Genomic DNA, 19,231 nt, shown 5'->3' on the forward strand with positions numbered 1-19,231 from the left:
ACATAATGAACCCTGAACCTAAGCTTCTAAAAGCATGAGCTTTTGTCTTCCTGGCTCATAGCAGGTACTCAAATTTGTTCAAAGAATGAACCTTAGAAAAGTATGTCAAAGTTGCTACTGGGCAATGTTCTAACCCATTTTCAACAGCAAATGAAGCATCTAGACTTTAGCATTCAACACTGGAAGCATCAACAGCACCTTATTATATGCATTTACACTGAACTTTATCATTTCAAAGAGAATCATTTATGACACATCTATGATATTTCATTTAATAGGATGACCAATTCAAGACGATCCTTCTACAGTTCCATAGGAATCAGACTTTTTGCCTCAATATTGGCCAGCCATTTTGTAAAATTAGGCTGACTTAACTCCTTATCACCATAAATACAAACTCCAAGGAAGCATCACTTTCACATGTAAAGGAGAACACACTGTAAGCTTCCTTTTTTCCTTTGATCACATCATGGCTTACAAGATCTTAGTTTCCCGACCAGGGATTGAATTCTCAAGCCCCTGGCAATGAAAGTGCAGAGTCCTCACCACTGGACCACCAGGGAATTCCCTAAGCTTTCTAATATAAAGTGGTTAAGACACCAAGAATGGCTGTAAGTTTACTGCCTGCATTAAAAGTAGGTTTAAAAATGGCTTCCAGGTATTTTCTAAAATAAGCAAACTAAAACTATGTCCAAAATGTGAAAGAAAAAAGTTACAGAAGTCAAAGGTATATACGTAAACATTAGTGCTACACTGTTCAGTTTAATAACTGATGATTTTGTACACATTTTGCCGGACTCTACCAAAAGAAATGAGTGTTCTTGCCACCAAGGAACTCTAGCAAGAGACAATAAAACTGCACACTAGTACTATGTACAAAAGGCTCTGGCAGGACCCGGAAGGACTTTGAAAGGCCAGGTTTTCAGAGAATGCTGTTCCCATGACTACAAAGTATCCAAACTACTGTAAGTAGGTGAGAAATTCATCTAAAGCATAATGTGACCCCATAAATTTGTGCTGAGAATTACTTTGGCAACCTGTAGGACTCAATGCACTAGCAGGTAAACTAAATGCACTGGGTTTATTTCTAGCCCAATCATTTAGGAGCCTGTGACCTTATCAGCAAAGTCATCTGATTGTCAGTTCCTACCATAAGTAACACATGAGAAGAGTCACAGCCCTATTTCCTTGACACTGTATTTAAGGGAATAAAAGAAATACTTTTAAACTGCAGAGCCCTATGAAAATGAGTCATCACTTGCTTTCGTGAGCTGAACTGTCATTAGGGGGTAAAGCATTTCCCCCCCCTACTTATTCATCAACTATTGAGTGGCATGACTTCCACTCTATGGAAAAGGCAAAGATTCTTAAGTTCTACTGAAAGGAATGCATTCCAGAAACACTACCATCTAAAACCAAATGAGGTAAAGCTTGGTCACAGTAAAGTCCCACACCCTCATGCTTCCTACTTTATCTCTAAACATTCAACAGGGATAAATAGCAAGGAACAAAGCCAGAGCCAGATAATCAGTAAAATGAATTAATTTGAGTGGCAATATTCAAAAATTAACACTCACATAACATTATCCAACCCTCACAAGACACTGTTCTCTGAAAAATATTGAACATACACACAGAGAATTTTAATGAAATTTTTATGTCTTAAGTGCCACTAGATCATCAATACATTTTCCACTCACTTATGGCTAAGAATTCCTATAAGCACTTAAAGTATTAACAATGACTTCAGATTGTGGGGGTGGGGGTGGGGAGGATGGAGAATCCTCCCTATAGAGGATATGCAGACTATGTTCTTACATATGTTCATTCTCTCTCTCTCACACACACACAGAAAAATTTAGAACGTGGATTCCAATCCACTAGTGGAAAACCACTGATACCTTAGAAGTTCACCCTTTGGGAAATTTGGCTGTAGGGGATATTTTTCATTAAAAAACCGTTCAAGTAATGACCATTACACTAAACACCATGAGGAAATGAAAAAGAATATATACCTTCTTTGATTTATACAAAAATGAAGTGGCAAGAAGAAGCAATAAAAAGGGAATGCACCCAATAGGTTTCTGGGAGCATGATCAGGATTTACCTCATCCTGTGTGGATCAAGATAAACTGTGGAAAATCCTGAAAGAGATGGGAATACCAGACCACCTGCCTGCCTCTTGAGAAATCTGTATGCAGGTCAGGAAGCAACAGTTAGAACTGGACATGGAACAACAGACTGGTTCCAAATAGGAAAAGGAGTATGTCGAGGCTGTATATTGTCACCCTGCTTATTTAACTTATATGCAGAGTACATCATGAGAAACGCTGGGCTGGAAGAAGCACAAGCTGGAATCAAGATTGCCGGGAGAAATATCAATAACCTCAGATATGCAGATGACACCACCCTTATGGCAGAAAGTGAAGAGGAACTAAAAAGCCTCCTGATGAAAGTGAAAGTGGAGAGTGAAAAAGTTGGCTTAAAGCTCAACATTCAGAAAACGAAGATCATGGCATCTGGTTCCATCACTTCATGGGAAATAGATGGGGAAACAGTGGAAACAGTGTCAGACTTTATTTTTTTGGGCTCCAAAATCACTGCAGATGGTGACTGCAGCCATGCATGAAATTAAAAGACGCTTACTCCTTGGAAGGAAAGTTACGACCAACCTAGACAGCGTATTCAAAAGCAGAGACATTACTTTCCCAACTAAGGTCCGTCTAGTCAAGGTTATGGTTTTTCCAGTGGTCATGTATGGATGTGAGAGTTGGACTGTGAAGAAGGCTGAGCACTGAAGAATTGGTGCTTTTGAACTGTGGTGTTGGAGAAGACTCTTGAGAGTCCCTTGGACTGCAAGGAGATCCAGCCAGTCCATTCTGAAGGAGATCAGCCCTGGGATTTCTTTGGAAGGAATGATGCTAAAGCTAAAACTCCAGTACTTTGGCCACCTCATGCGAAGAGTTGACTCATTGGAAAAGACTCTGATGCTGGGAGGGATTGGGGGCAGGAGGAGAAGGGGACGACAGAGGATGAGATGGCTGGATGGCATCACTGACTCGATGGACGTGAGTCTGAGTGAACCCCGGGAGCTGGTGATGGACAGGGAGGCCTGGCGTGCTGCGATTCGTGGGGTCGAAAAGAGTCCGACACGACTGATCGACTGAACTGAACTGTCACAGAGACCTTTTATACTTGAACTTGAGTGTCTAAAGGCATTTCTCAAATAGTCTTTTCTCTAACACATATCTACAGGGTGGAGATCTAGTAGAAACATTCCAGGAGACTTAATCACAGAGGCAAGTTTGGACAAACAGCTTTATCATATGGATGATAGCTTCCATTTTCAAATGTGATCAGCTTTTGAAGAACCTACTGACATTGTCAGGTGTTTTAATATAGGTGGTCTAAAAAAGAATTAATCATCAGTTCTGATGCAATTTTAAGCATTAGCCTGATTTAGATGGTGACACCTTAAATAGTCGACTGGGGACTGTAATGGTTCCTACAATTCCCACAAGCAGTAGAAAAAATATCAAATACCACATAACCATGACTGAAAAAATTAACAAAGATCAGTAAGGTTTACTTTATTTTTTGCCGTGCCATGTGGCCTGTGGGATCTTAGTTCCCTGATCAGGGATTGAAACCAGGTCCATGGCAGTGAAAGCATCAAGTCCTTCCACTGGAAGGCCAGGGAATTCCCAAGGATTGTTTACTTTCTACATAGCTAAAGTTACTAATTTATACAACTTTGGCTTTCTGATTCACAAATTATTTAAGAGATCTGAATTTAAAACAAAGCTCTTGATAGTCTTTTGAAAGTTCTTTGTTCTTTCAATTAATTCTATGAGCTCATACATGGTGACAACTTGGATGTTGTCATTACTAAATACACCGGGCATTTAATAGTCTATAAGTAGTCCATGTGGTCGCTAAGAGTCTGACATGACTGAGTGACTTCCCTTTCACTTTTCACCTTCATGCATTGGAGAAGGAAATGGCAGCCCACTCCAGGGTTCTTGCCTGGAGAATCCCAGGGACGGGGGAGCCTGGTGAGCTTCCGTCTATGGGGTCCAACAGAGTCGGACACGACTAAAGCAACTTAGCAGCAGCAGCAGCAGCAGCAATACATTTCAACATGTTTAATTTAAATGTGTAAGGCAAGATGATTTATATATAAAGTTATAATCTAGAAAAGGGTAACTCTTTTAATGAGTATTCTCAGGGAGAAAATGTAGATAAGGTTAACCCAACTCCCATGAGCTACATGAGAAATCCATTTTTAATGTGTTTCCATACATGGGGATAATAAAAGGGATAAGTTTGGGGGGAATGAGAGTAGCAATAAGGGATGAAAAACAGAATTTAATCCCATCTAAATTTTATGTACTAGAAATTTTCAAATTCAAGCTATGCTGATAGGTTGAAAATACATACCTTCTTTCCAATAACATTTCATAAAAGTCTCTAATATCTTGACCAGATTTTTCCATACAGTGATAAAATGCCAGCTGACTTTCTCGATTTGCAAAATCCACCTAAAAAAAAAAATGAATAGCAGGTGTTTAATGCAAGTTTCAGATTTCAATGATGGAAAGTGTTACCAAATTTGAAAACTCTTCTTCTGGATAAATTTCAAGAAAATGTAACTTAGATCTCATTTAAGTGAAATAGTCCTCATAACTAAAACTGTATTTTTTTAACTTGAAAATTCTCAAATTCTACAGAAATCTTGATAAAGAATTATAATTTAAGTTTCAGAACCCAATCCTGAAGAAGTGGAGAAAGCAAAATCAAAAACTGAAACATACCTATCAGGATTCCAGGCCATCGGTTAAATAATCAGACCAACTAAATCTAGTAATATCTTATGAAAAAACAGGCTTACAACCCAACATTCAAAAAACTAATAAGATCATGGCATCTGGTCCTATCACTTCATGGCAAATAGATGGGGAAAAATGGAAACAGTGACAGATGTTCTTTTCTTGGGCTCCAAAATCACTGCAGATGGTGACTGCAGCCATGAAATTAAAAGATGCTTGCTTCTTGGAAGAAAAGCTATGACAAACATAGACAGAGTATTAAAAAGCAGAGACGTCACTTTGCCGACAAAGGTCCATCTAGTCAAGGCTATGGTTTTTCCAGTAGTCATGTATGGATGTGACAGTTGGACTATAAAGCTGAGCGCTGAAGAATTGATGCTTTTGAACTGCGGTGCTGGATGAGAGTAACTTGGACAGCAAGGAGATTAAACCAGTCAATCCAAAAGGAAACCAACCCTGAATATTCATTGGAAGGACTGATGCAGAAGCTCCGGTTCTTTGGCCACGTGATGCAAAGAGCCGACTCGTTGTAAAGACCTTGATGCTGGGAAAGACTGAAGGCAGGAGGAGAAGGGGCAACAGAGGATGAGATGGTTGGATAGTATCATGGACTCAATGGACTTGAGTTTGAGCAAACTCTGAGAGAGAGTGAAGGACAGGGAAGCCTGGCATGCTGCACTCCATGGGGTTGCAAAGAGTTGGATATGATGAGCAACTAAACAACAATAACATCTTGTGCATAAATTTGCTGGAACCACAGTTAGAACATAAAATATGGAAGAACATTTAAACTTTACTCAGTGAGGCCTCAAAGTCACTAAAGCATGATATTCACCATCTATCAATATTTTATTTAAAAAGACTGATTTCAATCTAACCTGAGTTATTAAGTGCATAAATTCCTTGAAACTCTCATGAACAAAAGTTTTTAAATAAAAATACTTAGATAAAAGATCATACTTTCACTGATTACCCACTCTTTAAGAGACGAGGAAAAAAGATCGAGAGGATCATTCAAGAAGCTGGACTGACACTTGGAGCTCCTGGGAGTGCAGCCTGCACTGAGAGCTCACTCGAGAGCACCAGGAACCCAGGGTGTAGGGAATGAGGATCTTTAGGGAAGGTTCTGTGATAACGTTTAAAAAGACTCTGTGTCCTTGCTGCTAAGTCACTTCAGTCGTGTCCGACTCTGTGCGACCCCATAGATGGCAGCCCACCAGGCTCCCCGTCCCTGGGATTCTCCAGGCAAGAACACTGGAGTGGGTTGCCATTTCCTTCTCCAATGCATGAAAGTGAAAGTGAAAGTGAAGTTGCTCAGTCCTATCCGACCCCTAGCGACCCCATGGACTGCCGCCTACCAGGCCCCTCTGTCCATGGGATTTTCCAGGCAAGAGTACTGGAGTGGGTTGCCATTGCCTTCTCCTCTGTGTCCTTAAGTAGCCAAATTAAAAAATTGTAATATCGCCCTTGAAAACTGAGGATATATACTAGATGTGCTATAAGCCAACAAAATGCCAATCATTAAAAGGTTGGGATCCAAACATGATTTTGTTTTGGTTCTGCTTAAAGTCATTCTGCACACCTTTATTTTATTTCCACCGATTTTCCTCCCCTTGGTCTCTTTTACAGCTGCTTGTGCATATTCAATTTCATTGTAAAGAACCAGGGCCATGCCTTTTAAGCGATCAAACACCACCTGTAAAAAAACAAAACAACATCAGTCTAAACAAAATTCTGTGTTAGCCCCAACAAAATTCTAAGTCACTAACACATTGCCAAGAATAAATATATATATTTTTTATTCCAGAAAAAAATTTGTTTTTCCTGATGATGCATGTTATAGTTAAAACACAACAAAATGTTGTAGGAACTGTTTAGATTTGTGGATATTGTGGCCTGAGGTATATTGTTTTTATTTTGTTTTTGTGTATTTTTTTTCCACGTTGACTGAGTACTGTCCTATATTAAAGTAAGTACCGACAAAAAACCACCAGACCAAAAAACTGTTTCTCCATACAACAAAAGCTACATGTACAGAAATGTCAAAGTTATGCAACATACCTCCCACAATGTAAAATCTGCTTTTAAGAAGTTAACATCTTTACCTTCACATAATGGAATGGGGTCCAGAGACCCTTTTCCTGTTATGTTTGTGAATGTTACACAACAAACATTGGTTGGATGAATATTCTGTTGTATGAGTATTTTCGAAAATTAGCATTTTTTAAAAAATCAAGTCTAATTACATGTAAGTGTAAATGTGAATAATTATATAATCAGACTAATTTTAATGAGATAAAATTACAGAAATCCCTAAGCAACAGTCTATTTAACAGTATTTTGCAGACTGGTTCTAAAATTAATCATTTTGATGGGTTCGATATCATTTTTTCAAAACATATCATAAGTAAGTGCTCTTCTAGATCAAATTTTGGAAAAAAGAGAATTTTAATGTATGAGTTACAGAGAAAAGTCAGCACTAGAAACTGGGTCTGAAAGGACAGAATACCAAAAGAAAGGAAGTCATTAGTGACTTAAAGCCACATACTCATACCTCCCACTTACCTTTACCACAGGCCCATATCGGCAAAAATGTCGTGTTAAATATTGATCTGACACATTTGAAGAAAGCCCGTCTAACCACACACAGTTTGTAGGCATGCTCTTTCCAAAACCCAGCTGAATACAAAAGGCAAAATTTCTATTAGTTAAGCCACCAATTATTCAACAACAAAAATTGTGAAAAAACTTGTATTCTGTAGGAATCTTATCCAACCACCACCTCAAGTGGGAATCAAGTTAAAATCGAACAAAAATTTACACAAAATTTATCCTGCCTGGCTAAGCAAGTATTAATTCAGATTACAGTATAACAGGATAAGGATGCAAAGAAGTTTATTACCTTTATGGTTATCTAACTATACTATTACAATTTTAAATAATCATATATACCAAAATAAAACACCTCCAAATCTTGAGGAAAAAAAAACACAGCAAATATTAACAGCACAGTAACTTATATAAATTCCTTTACCTTGAGACGATTATTTCCAAGGTATTCCCCATCCATCTTCTTAATAGCCTTACAAACGCTGGCAATGTCACAGTACTGCAAGAACGCATACTGAGGGACTCCGTTTACTTTCTTAATATCAATATCCTGAAAAAACAATGGATGGATACCACTTAGTGATGTGTCAATAAAAAATAAATCAGAATAAACCAAGTCCACATGAGCTACATGGTTCTCCAAACAATCAGATTCCTCCCAAACCACCTGCTTAGTTACAATTATACATCTTAATGCAACTGTAAATAGCCTAAAAATCTATTCAACACAACATTTGTAGTCACAAACCATGAAATTCTTCGCACGTGAAGCTCTTTGCAGAAGAGCAACTGCAATGCAACTCAAAACTCAAAATTTTAAATCCATAATACCTGTGTTAAGAGAAATTTATGATAAGAAGTAAAAGGTGGCCTATTTAATGAAAACCTAACAAATAATTCCCTTCTGCAATATCTAAAATCCTTATTAGGGGCAAGCCATTTAAAATACAGCATCTGGGAAGAATAACAATGATAAAGAAGTCAAATTTTCAAAAAGTGATTTAAAATATGCAATCCCGAATCAGAAGCTTCATTCTATTAGTATATCTAACTGAATCAAACCTGGTAACTGATAAATGTGGTAATAATCTCTCATACCCAGAATGAATGGACTACATAAATATCTGAATTACTCTGTGAAGATGCATTAGAATACCATCCCTGGACTAAAGAAACACTCTACATAAAGGAATATCCCCATTTCCTTGGAATGCTCAAAACCTGCTGTCACATCTGACACTCTGGTCCTGCCTACTTAGAGGAGGTAGTGAAAAAACCTGGCTTACACATGAAAATGGTCCAGAGAAACCAGACACTTGGATGGCAAAACTTGTACTTAAACAATAATGAGCTGGGCCATATATTGCAGATTATGTATTGTGATTATCTAAGCCTCCTTAAGGGTCACAAGCCAATAATCAAAACCTGAAACAGAGCAAAATGAGTAATGTATTTAAAGAGCTGTTTGATGGGTCCTTAAAAAAAAAAAAAAGCATAATTTATACTCAAAATTTTTCTAAGTAATGGTAAACGGAAGCTGTTTTCATCATTACATAGAATGTAGTAACTCAGGATAGCTCCATTTAAATTTCCCAAAGAACAATGGTGGGCTGACTCACTAAAAAGGTTCTGTTATAGCATAATCTGTTATCAATAAGCAGCAGACCATGTTCCCAAGCTTTGTATGTCATTAAAACAGTGACAATCATGAGCAACTGCAAACAAGATAATAGTTGTCAAATACTGACATGTCTGCCTTATTGACAAGCGTAGCTCTTAAAACACAATAATCATTTCATTTTTAGCAACCCTGGTGATGAAAATATATCCACATGCCCAAATTCAACTTTTTATACTCCCTTCAAACATTCAAATAAGAATATGTTTCAAAATTTTATCAATTCATAGTCTCGCAAAGCCAAAAAACAAATAAATAACAGACTGTGATCTAAAGATAGAAGAAGCTATAGCCCAGATAGGTAACTGAGCATCTAGTCACTCATCCAGGTAGGCAGTAGAGCTGGAATTAAGAGTATACAGTACCCTCACAAAAATAAGAGAAGTTAAATAATCAGAAAAGAAAGATGAATGTTTTGTTGGTATCGCTCCCTAAATAGCTTCTCTGTTTTTCCTTCACTTCTGCCAACGACTTCAATTTCTTCTCTCAAGCCCCTAAAGATGAGGTTTTTTTTAGCCACAAGCACAAATAATATTTTATTCACAAGACTAGGTTATGCCATTAAAAAATATTAAGAATCTTTTGCTTAGAGCATTAGTGTATACGTAAGAATGGACAAATGGACATCACATATACACAAACATAAAAGATGTACAATAGCTGTTTCTACTCAAACTATTTTTTTTTTTTTTTTGCTCTCCAAAGGCCAAATATATTACTTTCTTCACAATTATTAGCTGTGAAGTCCTAGAGAAAGTCTAGGAAGACAGAAGTAATTTTCCATTTTTTCAAACATAACACAAAACAGTATACCTAAGGATACAAACTGTAACCAAACTACTTTCACTATAATTTCACTCAAGTTTTAAATCATGGAGAACAGAAAAATCCTTCTATCTCTAAGTCAAATAATGACTTGCGTAATTTAAACAGATTCTAATTAAAACTTCAAAACAGAACCGAGCTTCCAGCATGACAACCACATTCCAATAATTCCCAAGGTACTTCTAACGTGCATTGTAATAAAAAGAATCATACACTAATCTGTTGCTTCTTTCTTACAGACATGTTTTCTCTTCCAGATTTTCCTTTCAACCCACAGGACTACAGATGGCATTAAAACAGCATCCAATGGACAAAGATAAGAAAAGTGGAAAAGAAAATACATACGTAAATAAAGACAATTATATATTTTTACATACACACATAAAGCAGTCCCTGATGAGTTTTGCCAGATCATCTTTTAGCAGGAGTTAAAAACACATAGGGCAAATGAGAAAAATATTCATTATAACATCTAAATACATTTTTCCAAATATAAGCTGCACTTATGCTGTATGTTTTATGACAAAGATTTAAAATTGTTTTCATTGTTAAAAAAAAACACAACATACCACAATTTCTCCAAAGCGCTGGAAGATGTTGCGAAGATCATGGTAAGTAGTGGTTTTTTCAAGGTTACCAATAAAAAGGGTTCTTGTTGCTTTGGGGTGAAATTCATCTATCCTTTCATCCAAGGGGCGAAATTCATTTTCACTTTCCGTTTCTGTAAGTGGGAAGGAGCAGAGAGTGTTTTAATGTTTACTCATATATCATGGGAAAATCTACTTTAAGAAATCAAATCTCTGATATGCGGGGCTTAATTCTCATGTAATCTGAAAAATCATATATACTATCAGAAACAGCTCCAAAACAAAAGAAGAATACAGAGGCTAGAGAAACATGTCCAAAAAATTAAGAGAAAGTTAACACCTTGATCTTTCAAATAGAAAAGTAGACTGAATTTCCATTTCAGTTGATTTGTTTTAAAAGATAATCACTATCACAGAAATAGGTTTTAAACCCCAGTGGAAAATGGCAATTATTTAAGCCTAATCTTAGGTTTCAAAATTATGTAGTAGGCTCTGAATGCAAACTATAAAACTAAAATCCTAAAATCTGAAATAAACATGAAATTCAGCTAAAAACAGTCCAGTTTCACTATGTTTTATTTACTTTTCAATATTTTGTAAAATATTTAGCATATTATGCTTGTCATACCCAATTATCTAAATACAGCAATTTTTAGATACAAGAATAGTAACTGTATAAAAACTGACTGAAGTAACGCTTACAAAATATCTTCTTTTGGTGTTGCATGGTACCCAATGACAAATAGAAAGAGGTTAAATGACTCTTAAGGTTTTTATTTCTTATGATCAAAGTCCTGGTTCAATGTCTAACTCAATCATAGGCTTTCTCTGAAGTTCCATTTAACTTGGGATGGGCTTTCCTCGTGGGTCAGATGGTAAAGAATCTGTCTTCTATGTGTGTTTGATCCCTGAATCAGGAAGATCCCCTGGAGAAGGAAATGGCAACTCACTCCAGTATTCTTGCCTGGAAAATTCCATGGACAGAGGAGCCTGGCAGGCTACAGTCCATGGGGTCGCAAAGAGTAGGACACGACCAAGTGACTAAACAACAAGTCAGGGACTTTCAACGTTTTCTGGATAACAATCATAATATGGCCTGTATGATATCTCTTTTTTAATGTAAAACAAAGCCATCCAAAAATGTTAGTATTTAATCAGTTTGACTAAAACAAAGTGTTCATTAGCTCCAGCTACATTACTGATGATGTCAACAACAACACTGATATTAAAAAGACTCAACTTCTGAGCTGCTGGGTGAACTACGCCAGAATACATCTCACTTCTGATTCCAGTTTAATAGCTCTAATGGTAGCAGACCTTAATCTCACCCAATCATCAGAGAGTATATATATATATACTTTTAGTCAGATGGACCCAGAAACTGTTCAGTGCTCATTACAACTATCTTTATCTACATTTTCATCTTATTTCACAGGGGGTGACACTACCCTTATGGCAGAAAGTGAAGAGGAACTAAAAAGCCTCTTGATGAAAGTGAAAGTGGAGAGTAAAAAAGTTGGCTTAAAGCTCAACATTCAGAAAACGAAGATCATGGCATCCGGTCCCATCACTTCATAGGAAATAGATGGGGAAAAGTGGAAACAGTGTCAGACTTTATTTATCTGGGCTCCAAAATCACTACAGATGGTGACTGCAGCCATGAAATTAAAAGACGCTAACTCCTTGGAAGGAAAGTTACGACCAACCTAGACAGCGTATTCAAAAGCAGAGACATTACTTTGCCAACAAAGGTTCGTCTAGTCAAGGCTATGGTTTTTCCTGTGGTCATGTATGGATGTGAGAGTTGGACTGTGAAGAAGGCTGAGCGCCGAAGAATTGATGCTTTTGAACTGTGGTGTTGGAGAAGACTCTTGCGAGTCCCTTGGACTGCAAGGAGATCCAGCCAGTCCATTCTGAAGGAGATCAGCCCTGGGATTTGTTTGGAAGGAATGATGCTCAAGCTGAAACTCCAGTTCTTTGGCCACCTCGTGCAAAGAGCTGACTCATTGGAAAAGACTCTGATGCTGGGAGGGATTGAGGGCAAGAGGAGAAGGGGACGACAGAGGATGAGATGGCTGGATGGCATCACTGACTCGATGGACATGAGTCTCAGTGAACTCCGGGAGTTGGTGATGGACAGGGAGGCCTGGCGTGCTGCGATTCATGGGGTCGCAAACAGTCGGACACGACTGAGCAACTGATCTGTGTGAGCGACTGATCTGATCTGATCTGATCTGATCTGATGTCTCATTTTAAACTCAACAAGGTCTTCTTAAAATTATCTAGGAGAATACATACTTAGAAATATTTCATTTAAAAGGAGAAAAAAATAATTCAGACACATCTTGAGATTTGTACTTTAAAAGGCAATCAGGGGAGTGCCCTTGGCCTGCTGGCCTAGTGGTCAGGATTCTAGGCTTTCACTGCTGTGGTCCAGATTCAACCCCTGATCAGGAGAACTAAGATCTCCCAAGCCTCGTAGTGCAGTCAAAAAAAAGAAAAAGCAGAATCAGAATGATAAAGCTTGATCTGCAACCATTCAAATCTACAATGACTTCAATTCCACCAAACAGCTCAGTAAAAATTTCAGAGTGTGTCTTTCAGCCTTCATGACCAGTTTTAACTCTTATTGCCTACACATCACTGAAATGTTGAGGGGATTGTGATGTGGCACAGCAGAGGAGTAAAAAAGCACAACATTTGAAGCCACCAGAGGTCTGTCGGCAAAGTTAGGTTTCCTGGACTTGGATATTTTTAATTCCAAGAGGTCTCTGACCTAAGGAAGCAATCAGCTCCATACATTTCAATATAAAACATTTATGACAACCATCCAACAGCTAATTCCAACCAAATGTCCTTAACACAGCTTTCAAATAACCCATTCAACTGGTCTTTCAATGCTGTCCCATTTGGGAAAAGTACCTTTGGCTTTCCTATGCTTGAACCAATCCAACTTCTCAACATCTTCAATGAAAGAAAAGTAGAAGTGTTAGTGGCTCGGTACTGTCTGACTCCTTGTGATCCCACAGACTGTAGCCCACCAGGATTCTCTTTCCAAGGGATTTTCCAAGCAAGAATACTGGAATGGGTTGCTATGCCCTTCTCCAGGGGATCTCCCTGACCCAGGATCAAACCCAGGTCTCCTGCATCGCAGGCAGATTTTTAACCGTCTGAAACACCAGGGAAGCTTAAAAAAACATCTCAACATCTTCAGTGGCTGGTGGTTAAAGCCCAGTTAACATCCTGGGTGTTAACTAATTAGGTAAAATGATTTTTTTTTTTTTAATCTTCTGGTCATGCTGTCAGTATGTGGGATCTTAGTTTCCCGACCAGGGATGGGACCTGAGACCCCTGCACTGGAAGCACAAAGTTTTAACCACTGGGCTTCCAGGAAAGACCCCAAATGGTTTTTTTTTGTTTTTTGTTTTTTTTCCCACTAAAAATCTCAAGCTAAGCCCACTACTTGGAGATTAGAAGGTCACTTATTGATAATGCCCCTGAGTTAGATCCTCACTAATTAAAAATTACATATGTATATATGGCTCTAAAAACTTGTACAGATTATATGACATTCTAAATATTATTCCTCAAAGTCAGTTCTGACTGCTTAAAATGTGTTAAATAAGAACTCCTGAGCTGCCCTTAGCCCAAGTGTAAGTTAAGGCAGTACATCTCAAACTCCAGAGGAGGAAATGAATGGGAAGGAATAACTTATATTAACAATTCCTTTGAAAAGATTATATTCCTTTGAATTCCTGTGTTTTACCACAAAATTAAGCATATTTTATAGTCTTCATTCTAAAAACTCTGTGCCTGTTTTAATATACAAATAACACAAATTCTTATCAGAGAAATTCTATTTTTTTCTCTTAGTTGTCAAATACAATGAATATTCCAAGGAAATGGGCTATGTTTATCCTATAAATTCCACTCAAAGTCTCACTCTTAAAGTTCAACTGTCCCACGCATACATTATGCGAATGCATAAAGTTAACATTTCTGCTCATTCCTCTATAGATTTACTCACAAGTAAATCAGGGGTTTTAAAAACTTAAGCATGCAAATTATAAACCAGTAAGCGAGGGTAGGATCAAAGATCTGCATTATAAACAAGCACTGCAGGTGGTTCTGAAACAGGAAGAACACTGACCCACGTCACGTCTGACAAGACTTCCTGCTTTAGAATAGACAAGTCTTACAGGTAGGTTCGAGCAATATAACGTCCCCTTGAAATTTTCAACGGGCTGCATATACTCCATCTGTCATTATCTTTCAAGGTCATGGAAACTGGAATAACAGGACCAATTTGTGCAGAGCATAATGGAAACAAAACTGGTCTAACTAGTCCCTCAAATTGATGTAGTCTGTTTTCTAATTCTGTTGTCATTCTCCTAGGAACTACCACCTTATCTCAATCAATTCAATCCTTTGGGGGAGGTGGGATTCAACAAGGGCCTAAACTGCCTTTTACAAAAACAATCTTCATGCCTTCTGAACCAAAACAATCTATTTTATTAAGCTGAGCAACAACTTAATAAACAACAGCTCTTTAAAACAGAAGACACTGAAAGTGTGTTAAGAGAGCTGTCTCTGTCTCTTACCCGGCCCTATCCATGCTGTTACTTCAATCTGCATGCCAAAGAAAAGTTTTCCTTTTGATGCAGTCAACGCTTTTTCTTGGTCCTCTTGCTGCCGAAAGAATACCAGACCATATCTCTCTTCTGAAGCTCCATGTATCTGCACTGAAGTCACCTTTCCAAATTTCTTAAATTCATGGAAAAGGCCATCTTTAAGGCTTGTATCTAAACCATCAAACAAAAACAAGTTGCTCATTTTTCTAATACAGTTACAACTCAAAATGTAAGCTACTGAGTCTTTAACCTGACTTTTGACCTAATTAGCATTAAAACATTACTTTTTCAAATTAAACCACTCTAAAGATGCATTTTAGAGACTACTGAACAATTCTGAAAATAAACTGGGTTTTAAAAGATATTACTGGTTATCTGCTAGAATGATATAGCATGGTTACTCAGGAAAATACTCTTATGTACAGATCTTTTAAGATAGTGTGAAATGATGTAACACCAGAGATTCACTTTAGGATAAAAAGGGAACAAGAACAGGAAAGAATAAAGATGGAGACAGTTAAAGCAAGTGTGGCAAAACACTGATGATTTTTAAATCTGGTATGGTGTAAGGGAATATTTCTTCTACTGTGGGTGAGTTTAAAATTTTCATGATAAAAACTTCACAAACATACATATATATGCATATGAAAACTTTAAAGACTTGAGAAAGAAAGTCATATCTCTGGTTTTCCATGCATCATGCTGATGATAAAACTATGGGAAATGGCATATAACATGCTAAACAACTTTAACGCCTTTTAGAGATGAATATACTATCTGGAAGTCTTGTGTTAATTAGTTCCATTATAAAAATTAAAACTGTACAGAAAGACAAGCCAATTTTAACCCCTGTCCATTCCTAAATTACAAAGTAATTAAATCAAAAGTTCATCAACATTTCTATCTCAATAGTCTCTATTCATAAACCTGGTATGTAGGTTTCACAGGCTATTTTAATAGATAAGTAATCACTGAAATGCACTTAGCAAGACATACTTAGTTTGGTCTTTGTTGATCTGACCATCTGCTAACAGTTGTTTACATACTCAATATATGCCTGACATAGCAATAAAAATACATTATAACCAAATGTCAAAAAAAATTGGAATAAAAATTACAATAGAGCTTTTAACTACATACAGTCATTATTCATGACTTTCTTCATTTAAAATATTAACATATTGAAATGGGTTTCCTAACATAATTTTTTTATGCCCAAGTTATTTCATAGGACTCCAGACCACTGTAAATCTAACTCAAAATAGTGTTTCTATAATTTCATTATACCAAATATTTCCTAATATAAAAATATTTAATCCAGAAAGCATTTTTATTCAAAATGAACCGTGCTTTCTTTATATAACACACACCATACAATCTTCATGTGTGCAAATGCATACAATATGCATAATAATGTGTATATGTGTATATATAATTAGGTGCAAGTAACATGCAATCTTACATATGTAACAACCTAGAAATTATATAAATTATAATCACTTGCTTTTTATTACATGGCATTAAATATCAATGAACCACAAAAAGAAAAAGGAGTCAAAGCTGAAAGACAAATAGAAAATATTACCAACACAGTCAGAATAAAAGAGAGAGAGATTTAAACAAAATCTATACAATGTAGAAAACATAAGTTGCTCTCTCATTCCCCAAAAATAGCAGAGAGGAAAGTACAGTAATACAAAATTTTACCTGTAGAGCGCACTGGAAGATTCTGAACCTTGATCCCAAAACTTTTACGGGGCTCATCTTTGTCCAGAGACGAAAGCAACTGGGAAGTGGGTGCTGGGACTGCTGCAGACTGAACCGATCGGGCTGGAGAGTCATCACTTGAACTACTGCTGGAATCAGTGCTACAGATGGGCAAAGAAAAAAACAAACAAGTGAAAAAACCAACAGAGAATCACATATAAAACTTCTTGTAGTCAACAAGTGGCAATCATCAAAAGGTCTAAATTTCAGGTCTGGGTTTTCTGGATACTCTACTTTCTCCACATCTATTTCATACTCTAACTTCAGAGATGGCAGAAGACAGCACTCACTGGCCTAAGAATGTGGAAGTAAAAGTAACAATCTTTTACCAGCACAGGCCACCGAAAGACAAATGCTTTGTTCTGTGCAAAATCTGAACAATTTTTTCCAAATAAAACAAGACTAGTAAACACATATGACTTAAGGGTAATGTTAATAAAATAGTGGATATATGAGTTTTGGATTCAGAGATGTCTATTTAAATCCTAACTCAGACATACAGCATGCATGCTTGGACAAGTCACTTAACCTCTTGCTAAGCCTTAGTTTCTACATCTGTAAACATGGGAATAATAATAGTACCTATCTCACAAGGTTAAGAAACAAAAACACACACAGGTTTCGAGCTCAGAATATGACCGGCAGGAAATAAGTGAAGGGGCAGCTGCTACCACTATTGTTACTACTACTACTACTACCACCTCATAGACACTAACCTTTAAGAAAAAACAGACATTCAAAGTAATTTCCCAGGTTTAAATTTTTGAAGGATTAATAAAGAAACATTATACAAATCACTAGAGTCTTGTCAGTTAGGCTCTTTTCTCTGTGAATAATGTGGGAAATGTGAGTCAATGAAATTTAATTTTTCTCTTCAGTTTAATGCAAACTTTGAAGTGTAAGATAATCACAGTTGAAAGAAAAGGAGATCTTCATTGCAACAAAAAGAATAAAATATCTATGAATAAACCTACCTAAAGAGACAAAAGACCTGTATGGAAAAAACTATAAAACTGATGAAAGAAATCAAAGATTACACAAATGGATGGAGAGACATACCATGTTCTTGGACTGAAAGAATCAATACTGTGAAAATGACTATACTACCCTAAGCAATCTACAGATCCAATTCAATCCCTATCAAAATACTAGTGGATATTTTTCACAGAACAAAAAATTTCAGTTTGTATGGAAACACAAAAGACAATTTGTGTTTTGTCAAAGCAATCTTGAGAAAGAAAAAATGGAGCTGGAGGAATCAACCTTCCTGACTTCAAACTATACTACAAAGCTACAGTCATCAAGACAGTATGGTGCTGGCACAAAAACAGAAATATAGACCAGTGGAACAAGACAGAAAGCCTAGAGATAAATCCATGCACCTATGGCCACCTTATCTTTGACAAAGGAGGCATGAATATACAATGGAGAAAAGATCGCTTCTTCAATAAGTGGTGCTGGGAAAACTGGATAGCTACATGCAAAAGAATGAAACTAGAACATTTCTGAACACCATACATAAAAATAAACTCAAAATGGATTAAGGACTTAAATGTATGGCTAGAAAGTATAAAACTCTTAGAGGAAAACATAGGCAATATACTCTTTGGCATACATCACAGCAATACCCTCTTTGACCCACCTCCTAGAGTAAAGGAAATAAAAACAAAAATAAACAAATGGACCTGATTAGACTCAAAAGCTTTCACACAGCAAACGAAACAATAAACAAAATGAAAAGACATTTCACCTCAGAATGGGTGAAAATAATTGCAAATTAAACAACTGACAAAGGATTAACCTCCAGAATATACAAACAGCTCATCTAGCCCAATACCAGAAAAACAAACAACCCCAACAAAAAAACAGGCCCATGAAAAGATGCTCAATATTTCTCATTATTAGAGAAATGCAAACCAAAACTACAATGAGGTATCACTCTACTGGTCAGAAGCCACCATCAAAAAATCTACAAACAATAAATGCTGGAGAGGGTGTGGAGAAAAGTGAACCCTATTGCACTGTTGGTGGGAATGCAAATTGATATAGCCACTATGGAGAACAGTATGGAGATTACTTTAAAAACTAGGAATAAAACTACCATATGATTCAAATACTCCTCTACTGGATATATACCCGGAGAAAATGATAATTGAAAAAGACACATGTACCCCAATAGTCATCGTAGCACTATTTACAATAGCTAGGACATGGAAGCAACATAGATGTCCATCAACAGATGAACGGATAAAGAAATTGTGGTACATATACACAATGGAATATTACTCAGCCATTAAAAGGAAC

General features: G+C 36.9%; 1 protein-coding gene across 3 annotated transcripts in view; it reads right to left on the reverse strand.

The window, feature by feature from the left end:
* Nucleotides 1–19,231, reverse strand: part of SPEN (spen family transcriptional repressor) — a 93,595-nt gene that overhangs the window by 12,916 nt on the left and 61,448 nt on the right. For 2 of the 3 annotated variants that reach the window (XM_055582590.1, XM_055582587.1), the window contains 7 exons: nt 16,868–17,028; nt 15,131–15,331; nt 10,512–10,663; nt 7,864–7,989; nt 7,395–7,508; nt 6,412–6,525; nt 4,441–4,541 (listed from right to left, as the gene is read on the reverse strand). In XM_055582590.1, coding sequence (XP_055438565.1) covers nt 4,441–4,541; nt 6,412–6,525; nt 7,395–7,508; nt 7,864–7,989; nt 10,512–10,663; nt 15,131–15,331; nt 16,868–17,028 — 969 coding nt within the window. The remainder of the gene's footprint in view (nt 1–4,440; nt 4,542–6,411; nt 6,526–7,394; nt 7,509–7,863; nt 7,990–10,511; nt 10,664–15,130; nt 15,332–16,867; nt 17,029–19,231) is intronic. The other variant, XM_055582588.1, reaches the window with a different exon arrangement.

This window comes from Bubalus kerabau, chromosome 5, assembly GCF_029407905.1.
Source record: "Bubalus kerabau isolate K-KA32 ecotype Philippines breed swamp buffalo chromosome 5, PCC_UOA_SB_1v2, whole genome shotgun sequence".
NCBI classification, from domain to species: Eukaryota; Metazoa; Chordata; class Mammalia; order Artiodactyla; family Bovidae; genus Bubalus; species Bubalus kerabau.